This window comes from Aplysia californica, unplaced genomic scaffold (genome assembly GCF_000002075.1).
Source record: "Aplysia californica isolate F4 #8 unplaced genomic scaffold, AplCal3.0 scaffold00277, whole genome shotgun sequence".
Lineage (NCBI taxonomy): Eukaryota > Metazoa > Mollusca > Gastropoda > Aplysiida > Aplysiidae > Aplysia > Aplysia californica.
The window spans coordinates 85,442-96,396 of record NW_004797547.1 but is presented as its reverse complement, the minus strand read 5'-3'; the positions used below and the strand labels follow the sequence as shown (position 1 = coordinate 96,396).

The following is a 10,955-nucleotide window of genomic DNA, read 5'->3' as shown; positions in this document are numbered from 1 at the left end:
TAAACTGCTAGGACTACAGTAGAACTGTTGATAGCAATGTAAGGCCCTTGGCCTGTCTGTCAGCACACTAGGCTAGGCTAGTGCACACTGCATAGTAGATCTACAGCAGTCAGCAGTCAGAGTCGGCAACCAGGCAGCAAAGCGTGGCGCATGGTAAACAAGCATGGTTGTAGGCTTGGTCTAGTGTACTACATTCTACTATCTAGAGTGTTGTAGACGTGGAATCTAGTCTTTTGTAATATTTGGTGTTGGTCGAGCTAAACGAGGCATTCACACTGATTTATTATTAAATCTAGATTCTAGTCTGAAGATTTTTTAAAGCTTAGATCTACAATTTGTAGGCCTTGCGGTACTGGAACCTGATACTGATACTGATGAGTCCTGGTCACTACAGAACTGGTCATGTCAACTGTCAACAGTAGATATCTAGATCTAGATCTAGATTTTTAACAGTCTTCTGGGGAGGACTTCAGTAAGGAATGGCCTCCATGAGACAGAGTAGAATTATTATAAAGAATAGAGGAGTAGGGTTTGGGTTATAGTTGTGGTCTCGGTATTGTTTACTTTCTCGCGTTTAATTCCCGGGGAGGGACCACTCTGAACACATGCGATTAAATGTAGAAAGACGCAAACTATTTTTAGGTACGGCGCCCGTCTTGTTTGACGTCACACCAGGATTCCCTTTTGATCACGTCACGTGACTACATCTAAGTATAGCCAACCGCATGGCACCAAAGATGGAAGTGTCTGCTGTGAGACTGTTATAGTTATTACGCTTAATCTACACTGCGCTCTCGGAAGTTCTGATGGCCGAATAGACAGCGCGTCTGCGTTTGAAGTCATGCATGATTGATTTTTAGGAGCGGTTCGCGACTGACCAACAGTCCCATAAATTATAATTTGTAGCTCTAGAGCTGCTTTGAAGTTTATTTGTTTTTTAATGTATGTATATTAGTGATGAAGAATGCGGGGGGGGGGGGGGGTAGATCTAGATCTAGATCTAAACTAATCCTCCAGCGTCTTTACGGCAATTTTCTTACTCTTCCATCTTTGGTGCCATGCGGTTGGCTATACTTAGATGTAGTCACGTGATCGGAGGGGAATCCTGGTCTAACGTCAAACAAGATGGGCGCTGTACCTAAAAATAGTTTGCGTCTTTCTATGTTCAATCGCATGTCTCTGAACTCTGTGAATGTCAATGGCCATCAAAATCAGTACGGAAGGTCTAAACTTTAGACTAAGGGAGTGTATACAGACCCCCTAACCGGGAACAGTCACAAAGTATACAGACCCGGTAGGTGAATTCTTTGGTGATTTCGGAGAGTTTCTGCACCCTCTTGGCTCAGGGTAGACCTAGGTTCTTCTAGATCTAGGCAGACGGACATAAATCTTTGATCTAGTTTCGCGGCTAGCCTAGATCTAGATCTAAATGAAGATTGCGGATGTCTTTTCGATTAACGATCGTTTTTCCTCCGTTTTGGAGTTGGAGGAATCGCAAGACGCAATTTGAAGAAAAGAACAATGTCATAATTTCAATCGAGCAGTCTCTCTCTCTCTCTCTCTCTCTCTCTCTCTCTCTCTCTCTCTCTCTCTCTCACACACACACACACACACACACACACACACACTAGATTTCTACCGGGTCTGGGGGCTGAAACTTCCCGAAATCACAAAAGAGTTCCCCTACCGGGTCTGTATACTTCGTGACTTTGTTCCCGGTTACTGGGTCTGTATACGCTTCGTTAGACTAAAAAAAAAGCCAAAGCCAGTATGTTACAAGACTTAGATTTAGATCTACAACTACAAATGATGAAATTGCCGTGGTTTACCTATTCTTAATCCCAACGCAAAGTTTTGAATATCCTGTAGCGGAAGCATAGAGTCATACTAGATCTAGGCGCGGCCGGAATTAAACGCGAGAAAGTAAACAATTACTGTGGTCTCTTCTTTGACTTGTTGTGTTTGTAGGGGTACTTACTTACTACCCATTATGCCATCTGGCGTTTAGGGCAGCAACAAAGGATCTCCAGCTCTGTCTGTTTTGGGCCATCTTGGTCAGCGTTCCCCACAAATGATTCCAGGACTTCATTTCAGACTCTACTGTGCGTCTCCAGGTTACTTTGGGTCTGCCCCTTTTGCAACGTCCTTTGGGTGTCCAGTGGAGGGCAGTCTTCACAATAGAGTCTGGTTCTCTTCTCAGAACATGTCCAATCCATCTCCACCTTCTCCTTTTTATTATGGTTGTCATGTCCTCTTGCCTACATTTATGTAACAGATCTGCGCTAGATATCTTGTCGGGCCAGAAAATTCTGAGGATTTGGCGTAAGTTGATTGTATGAAAGGAAGATAGCTTGGCATGGTCATGATCAGTCATCCTCCAGCATTCAGCTCCATATATATAGGAGTGTGGATAGTACAGCTGTTATACACAGATTTAACTTGGTTTATATACTAAACTGTCCTGACTTCCAGATGTTGATCATGCTTCTGTGTACAGATCTTGCCTTGCTGAGTCTGTTCATGATATCTTCCTTTGCGCTGCCGTCAGTTTTGATTATGCTACCTAGGTAGGTAAATGTGTCCGTTATAGGCAGGTCTGTGTTGTTCACTCTAATCAGCGTTGGGTAGCCTACATTCAGTGTCATCATTTGTCTTCTTCTGGCTTATTTTTAACCCAATCTGGCGTCCGTATTTGCGGAGTCGGTTTTTTTTTTCCTGCATGTGCTGGTTGGTATGGGAGAGTAGTGCAATGTCGTCCGCAAAGTCAAGATCCTCGAGGGTGGAGAAGAGGGTCCACCTTATGCCTCTTGATGTGTATCCTCTGTTGTTTTCCTCATGACCCAGTCAATGGCCTAGTTGAACAGAATTGCTGACATGTTGCATCCTTGTCTAACTCCTGTCTTTACCTCAAAAGCAGTGGTACTGTTTCCAACAACGCACTTGAAGTTTTGGCAGAAGCTCTTGATGACTTCCACTATCTTGCAAGGGATTCCATAAGATCGTAGAATGTACCAAAGACTTTCTCTATGCACACTGTCGAATGCTTTTTCAAAATCAACGAAGTTGACATAAAGTTGTCTCTGCCATTCCATGCACTGTTCTATTATGTCGCGGAGGGCAAATATCTGATCTGTGCATCTTCTTTCTTTGCGGAATCCTGCCTGTTCTTTTCTTAAGCAGCTGTCTACGGCATCCGACATCCGATTAATAATAATCTTGGCCAGGATCTTGCTGGAAACTGATAGCAACGTGATACCTCTCCAGTTGTTGCAGTCTCTAAGAGCTCCTTTCTTTGGTACTTTAACAATGACTCCAGTGCTCCTGTCCTCGAGAATCTGCTCTCCCTCCCATATGGTTTTGAATAGTGGTTGAAGAATGGTGGCAGTCAGTTCTGGGTCTACTTTAAACAATTCAGCATTCAGGTTGTCCATTCCTGGAGATTTTCTTGTTTTCATGCTCTTAACAGCTTTTACAATCTCGTGTTTCTGTGGTGGGTCAGAGCTGATATCAAGATCCAAGGTAGCTTCCTGTATGTCTGGGGTGTCCTCAGGTGGAGGTTGGTTTAGGACTTCCCTGAAGTGTTCTGTCCAGCGTGCTTCCTGTTCCTTCTCGATTGTCAGCAGCTTGCCAGCCTTGTCTTTGATTGGTCCACTCATTCCACTGTGGTACTTGCCACATATTATTCTTGTGATCTTGTATACGTTGCCTTGTTCGCCTTTAGCAGCTGCCTCCTCTGCCTCAGTTGCCAACTTTTCCATGGCTTCTATTTTGTCCTTCCTGAACAGTCTTTTAACTTTCTGGCAAGCTTCCTTGTAATCCTCTGCGTACTTCTCTTGTAGCCGTATCGATTTAGCTGCAAGCTGTCTTTTCTTGATTTCTCTCCGTTCTTCAATGGTATTCCAAGTTCCTTGCTGTATCCATTCTTTGTTTGCATTCTTTTCCTTGACACCAAGACATGTCTTACTGCTTTCTGTGAAGGCCTCAACAATATGCTTCCATTGGGTATTGACTTCATCTGTATTGGGGGTGGTTTCTTCCAGGTCTTGGAGAGCTTGAAATCGGTTCTTTAGTTCTAGTCGGAAGGCAGATCTCACATTGCCATCACTGAGCTTGTGAACATTAAATCATGTCCTTGTCGTCTCCTTGGTGAATGTTTTCTTCAGCTTGAGTTTTATCCTTGCCGTCACGAGATGGTGATCACTGCCGACATCTGCTCCTCTTCTGACTTTCACATCCTGTAGGGAACATCTCCACATTCCTCCTATCATAAGGTGGTCAATCTGGTTCTTGTCCAGGCCATATAGAGAATTCCAGGTCAGTTTGTGGATTGTGCAGTGTGGGAAGAGGGTTCCGCCTATAGATCATCCAGTTGTTCAATGCGCAGAAGTCCACTAGTCTTTCACCGTTCTCATTTCTTGTACCCGTATCATGTTGTCCCATCATTCTCTCAAAGTTGGTGTTGTCCTCTCCTACTTTAGCATTCAGATCGCCCATTACAACGATAAGGTCGTGACGAGGTATACCTGTCAATTCCCTCTGTAGCTGTTCATAAAAATAGTCCTTGCTTTCATCTTCACTGTCGTTAGTAGGGACGTAACATTGGATGATGCTTGTGTTGGTGTGCTTTCCCTTCAGTCTCAGTGTCATCATTCTGCTGTTGATCGGTTTCCACTCCATGAGGCATTTCTCAAGTCCCCTTTTTAGGATGATAACTACACGTTCCCTATGTTGGTTGTCTTCTCTGCCGGAATAGATCAGTGTTTCTCCAGTTGCTGTTCTCAGTCTGCCGGATCCTGTCCAGTGGCTTTCACTTATGCCCAGAATGTGCAATCCATATCTCCTCATCTCTGCCGTTACTTGTGCCGACTTACCAGTTTCATACGTTGTCCTTACATTCCTGTCCAATGATAACTTTTGTCTTTGCGGTGTTCAGGTCCTCCATCTTCCTGCAAACAGCTTCCTTGCGGCTTTCACTGCCCGCTTTCATACGAGTCCCAAGGGACTCTGAAGGTCCATCACACACAGAAATATGGTTTCTCTTTGTTGCTGTTTCCGTAACATATGCTTTTTACCAGTCTGGGTTATTAGCCCTGAGCTGAACCTCCGAAACCTGGAGGGCCGGTAGATCACGCTTCATCTGACCTCTACCCGTCGACCTGTCTGGCATGGGTGGCCCTACCAGGAGCATTAGCTCCAGCCAGCGTAGCTCTTGGGGTCACTGAGGCACACAAGCTCTCTAACCACAACAAGGTAGTGATCCACTAGAGAGGTTTGTTGGGGTGGTTGCTCGTTACGGAAGTCCTTCCGTCTTCTGATTCTGTCACTCTTTCACATCAACATGGTAGACAGTATACTAGCCTTAGACTTAGGAGCTAGAGATCTAGGCATCCCTATACAATTGCGGTCCCGTTAAGGGATACTCGCTTTGACCCCATCAACGATTACTTTTTGATTCGCGTGCCGATAGGCCTCTATGGCATGGAGAGATAGCCAAGCCAATCAAACCTAGAGTCTAGATTAGATCTAGATCAAGATTCTAGATCTAATTGCAAAACATCAAATTATGGTCAAATTCATGGGCCCCTGAAACCCCCCATGTTTTTGTTAGGTGGTCAGGGAGGGCAAGCCCCCTGAAACCCCCCTTGCCTTGTTAAATGCACACAAGTGAAATTTTACTGCTCGTTTACGGTTTTGTAGGCTGATCAAGATCTACTGATAAAACATTGAAACTGAATATTTTTAAATCAGTATCGATATCCAGTAGTCTTTGCTTGTGTGATTTATTGCTAGAACTAACGGGACCGCAATTGTATAGGAGTGCCGAGATCTAGGTCTGCAAAAATTAGGTCCTGATCTAGATCTAGAAGAATTATTAGCCAATACAGGTATGTAAATATTTCAGATTTATCCTCTTGATTTCAGATTTTTTATCCCTTTTCCTTCTTGCTTTTGAAAAAAATCCACCCCACTCAATAATAAAAGGAGAGAGTAGGGAAGCAGGGCTCCCCATTATGCACAAATGTGCATATATTATGCACTAAACCTGCAGATGCCCCCTTTAAGTTTTGGTGGTGCTTGAACGTTACTCTTTAAAATTTCGTTTCGGGGGTTTACATATTCTTTAAAACGTAGGTGTTGTGCGTCTGGCAAGCATAATTTTCCCCCCCTTTCTACCCCGATGACGAGTCAATGACTTGACAACACTACACGCACACGGCGGGCACCTTTTGTCTGTGACTCTGTGTCAGAAGCAGTCGACCTACTTATCAACTGCACAGTTTCCGGCAACACCGGCTTACTTGAGCAGAGAAGCTCCACCCACATTCTGGTCGCTCGCATTTGCCGGTGTCGTGCCTTGAGTTTACCACGACCTTGATGAGATTACCCCCATCCTTCTTTAACACATTAGTAAACATGAATTGTACGCCATCGAAAGTCTTGAAAGACAAGAATGTAGACCCTGTGACAGCTCTGATAATGAATCTGTTTATTTTCCGAACCTTTCACTCATCCCAATTTAATCGGGATATCCCGATTTTTTTCCCCAAATTTCAAGCATCCCGATTTTCCCGATTTTGTTATTTCAACTGTAATGGAAGTAGTATTGATTTGGCATTCCGACTAGGGACATTCTCAAGATCTACTTTCGCTTTTGTTTCCACTCAAAATTCTCCAAATTGCGACACACAAATTATCAATATATTATTCGTATTTCTGCTATTACTTTCAAAATAAGCTTTGTCCGAGTTCTGGTTTGTCGGGCCTGTCAGTAAAACTGTTTCAATAGCGCTTTCCGATCACGTGACATGACTTGGCGCGTGAGTTCCGCGTGTGGTGGGGACCATCCGTTGACGGGATCAATTTAAGTTCATGCACACTGGTAGAAGCGTCTTTTGGGACTTATCCGGGGGGGGGGGTGTAAAACACTTGGACTAGGAGAGCTTGATGTGATACTTTAGGATTTTTTTTAAAAAGATAAAACACACAGGCATGCGCGCTCGCAGAGGAAGTGCATATATGTATCCATGACACTCCTGGAAATTTTCAAGACAGCTTGGCAGTGACCTTGGTGATTTGTCGTTGATCTCAATTTTTTAAAACCAAATCCCGATTTTTTTTCCCACTGAGATTCTGACTTTTAGATTTGAGTGGCAGGTTTGATTTTCTTTGTGTATTACAGTCGGAATTGGGCCCTTTTGGTTTGTCAACTTTTGTTTTATTTTGGGTTGGCCCAACCTCCACCACCCTTCCCCCGTCCAAATGGACACAACTCTAATTCTAGTCAATATTACTGATATATTTCTTGTTTTTACAATGAAACCTTCAGTTAATTAAAAATCATTTGGATTCAATCGTAGTCATGGTCACTCTGTGTGTGTCTGTGTGAATGTGCGTGTAAGTTAAATGATTACATGCAAAAATTCTAAGGCCTACCATAAAATTAGGAGATAATTGACTTTTACCCTTTGAGTTTCTAAAACAAGGGTTTAAATACCCCTTAACACTTTCCCTACCAGGAGCGGACGTGGCCTCGCTGGACCGAGAGCCGCTAAATACGGCTCGAGTGGCTTGCTATCTATTCCAATCCAGTAATGAAAAGACGAAATTCTCAGCCGCTCCACGATTTCAAAATAATTGAATAGACTTCCTGTTAGCAGATACGAAAGAAAATATAGCACTGAGAGACGATTTTTAGTCATTTCAGCGCTTTTTTTTTTGTCCCCTTCGAAACGTAAAAATGAGAAGAAATGCATCTTAATATTTTCACTTCTTTATTAAATTATTAGGTACATAACTTTCAGCTTTTCTTTGCATTACTTGAGGCAACCTACCTAGGAAGTTTGAATGATGCTGTTGTACTTTTTTGGAATTGACCTTTCAAAGCTGGAAAATTGTTGATTTCATTCGACACCTTCGATATTGACAATCACTTTTAGAAACCCCAAACTAATATAATTGGAATAAATCTTCAATATTGTATCGCCATTTGATATATTATTTTTTTAACCTTCAGTTTGATGGGCCATATGATATGGTTTGTGTGTGTTTAGTTGGATGTTTTGACATTTTCCTCTGGTGGGGTAGGGGCGTAAAAATAGGTCAGGGAAACGCCCTGGGCCAGTGGTGGATTTTGGCCTGGTAGGAAAAGAGTTAAGATACAAAACCACAGGGTGAAGAAACCTCTTAAGTTGGCCTGAAAAGGGGAGCCCTGTGAAGAAATCTATAACAGTACAGGGTTTTTGTTTACTCATGCACTCGTCTCATGTACAAGTTTTATATATATACTTTTTTTCCAGTAGTATTTTGCATTCTGAACACGAATATGGCCTTCATTTTTGCTGCAAATCAATAGTTATTAAGTATTTGGTATTTGAAAATAGTATATTTGACTTCATTTTAACAACATGGGGGGTTTCAGGGCCTAAAAAGAATCGGTGCTTTTTCGGTAGTTCCCACCCCCTTTATTTGAGCCTAGGTCTACATCTAGATCTATACGTTTAATGCGCGACGAGCTAAGATATATCAAAACTAACAACTGCAAAACATCAAATAATGGTAAAATTCAGGGGGGCTTGCCCCCCCCTCCCCCCCCTGAAACCACCCCATCATATTTTTGTTAGGGCAGGGTGGCAAGCCCCCCTGAAACCCCCCTGCTCTATGGGCCAAAACCGGCGAATAGCAATTGCGGGCTGGGAACTACCAAAAAGGCGCCAAAGAATCTGAGGGGGGTTTCAGGGGGGCATGCCCCCTTGCATTTCACAATAATTTGATGTTTTGGCAATTAGGATTGATATTTACTTGAAGGCAATTGATTTGCCAGGGTTTTAGTAGTCATACGTGTGTTCTACAGCAAAAATTATGGCTGTTTAGCCCTCAAATCAGTGCATCTGTGTGTGGGTGCATAAGTACAAATTTACGCAGTAAAGAGTTTTAAAAAAGTTTCCGTATTGCATGTAGATTTAGATTTAGCTGAATTGTGTGATGCATTTGTCTTGCACATTTAGATTCTAGATCTTATATTATAGGCAGGCGCTATTCGCAACGCCGCGTTCTGAATAGCTCCCGTGCTATTTGAAACGCCAATACTAGTAGTCATAGTTTCTACATATTAATATTGTAGTTCTGCCTGAATTGTGGAAGCTTTCTCAGTTTTTGGATAAACCTCCTTGAACTTGACTCCATTTTTTATGACTGCAAATCCTTTCTCTGATATCTGAATAAAAATTGGGTATAGTGAAAGAAGGATCAGACATAAATCTATAAATATGAGGGAGAAGAGGCATAGTTTCTTTTTAAAATTTCTTATTAATTTTCTTTCATGATGCTTTATCCTGTTGTGGTGAATGGGAAATAGCGACATAATAATCATAGAATCCTCAGCGTGTTTAAAAGCAAGTCAATGATAATATCTTGGCTTTGCATTATACAGAGAGTTTTAAACAAGTAACTAAATGCACGTACACTCGCATATGAACACACACAACTATTTACACACATACACACACATAACGTGGTTATACACAACAATTAAACAACCTGTGTCTGTTGTGTAGTGGTTTGGCACTCCGCTGTCTCACGTAGAAGACTTGTGTTCAATTCCGGAGTAAGCAATCTTATCATAGCTGCCACTTTTCCGCTAAATAACGGAAACACCGCTTCGTCTAGCTTTTCCTGCTACTTTCCTCCTTCCTCTGCTGGATCGCTCTCGGTCGCAAATTGCGATACAGTGGAGTCCACTTTTAACGAGTCCTGGAATAACGAGAAGTCTTTTATAAAGATATACCCCGTTTTTTTCTCTTCTTTATCTTTGCAAATAAAATACTGCTATAACGCAATCAGACAAACATGCGAGTCAGTTATAACGGAATATTGCTGCTACTGTGCACAGTGCATAGGCCAATTTTTTAAATTACACATAATGTAAAACCTCGCCAGTTGAGAAACTTGTTGGTGATCTAACGAAACAAAGAATGGGAGAGCCCATGTGTGTCAACAATGAAGGCCGGAGGGACTGAGTAGGGAGGTTGTGGCTTTCAGCTCACCACACACAACAAAGCAAGCACAAACACCAACAAATTTTCAGCAGAATACAAAAAACTTAGAAAAATACCCTGGTGTGGAGCTAATCTTCACAGATGGCTCTAAATCGGACTCTGCTGCCGGCGCCGCTGCCCTATCCTCAAACAACAGTACACACCAGAGGAGACTCCGTTCCGAAGCCTCCATTGACATAGCACTGGACTATAGAAAATTCACCTAACAAATTTTTCCTTATCCTATCTGACTCTCTGTCTTGCATCTCCTCACTTGCGGGTGGACGGAGACTCCAAGCATTCGAACGGACAGACGGGGAGCGACTCCTTCCGCTGCATACTACTCATACACCCCCCCCCCCAAAAGCACCCTCCTGCTCCACATTGTGGCCAGGCATTCATGGCAGGTAGTCCTACTGTGGGAATTCTTTAAACTTCGCTTTCGTGATAATTGAAATGTAAACACAATGTGAATACACGAGGTGAAAGGTTACAGACATAGTACTACGTCACCAGCCTCTCTCACTCCCTAGTGGCTTGAAACATTAGACCTAATTAACAAACAATAGACAGTAGGCCTAACCTCGCGTCGAGACCATGTCAGCTAGAGTTCATCCGTTCGCCCGCCTGCTCAGTGAATAAAATTGTGGAGCGGACCCTGGAAACGATTTGACTTTAGATTCGCAGTCCGCTCGCTCTTGTTAACATGCAGGCCCTGCCCTACACAGTTGAACTGACCTACACTCCACAAACACTTACACAAACTGCCACCTTGATTTGTTTCCCTTTATTTTATGGATAAACTTGCAAACTTAGAAAATTACCAACTTATTAGTTTGTGATCTAGTATTCTAAGTCTAAATATTTTTGTACTCCATGTAGGCCTACTTAACTAATTCTTGTATCCTTTTCTTTTTATTA

General features: G+C 42.7%; 2 protein-coding genes across 3 annotated transcripts in view; one reads left to right on the top strand and one right to left on the bottom strand.

Moving 5' to 3' along the window:
* Positions 1-28: 28 nt before the first annotated feature.
* Positions 29-10,955, top strand: part of LOC101846822 (H/ACA ribonucleoprotein complex non-core subunit NAF1) — a 45,693-nt gene continuing 34,766 nt past the window's right edge. Inside the window, exon 1 of one of the 2 annotated variants that reach the window (XM_005101270.3) lies at positions 29-153. The gene's annotated coding sequence lies outside the window, so the exon portion shown is untranslated. Of the gene's footprint in view, positions 154-4,598; positions 5,251-10,955 lie in introns of those variants that run through there. The other variant, XM_005101271.3, reaches the window with a different exon arrangement.
* LOC106012153 lies at positions 2,853-4,845 on the bottom strand. Its single transcript, XM_013084185.1, has 2 exons — positions 4,422-4,845; positions 2,853-4,072 (listed from the first exon to the last, which is right to left on the bottom strand). The coding sequence occupies exons 1-2, from the start codon at positions 4,843-4,845 to the stop codon at positions 2,853-2,855; spliced, it is 1,644 nt and encodes a 547-aa protein (XP_012939639.1).

What these genes read in the sequence shown, in the direction of transcription:
- LOC106012153 (XM_013084185.1), bottom strand. Translation starts at nt 4,845, where the DNA reads ATGAGGAGATATGGATTGCACATTCTGGGCATAAGTGAAAGCCACTGG. An exon ending in GATGGGACAACATGATACGG is followed by an intron (nt 4,073 to 4,421) that starts GTACAAGAAATG and finishes CCTTCCGACTAG; the next exon opens with AACTAAAGAACCGATTTCAA.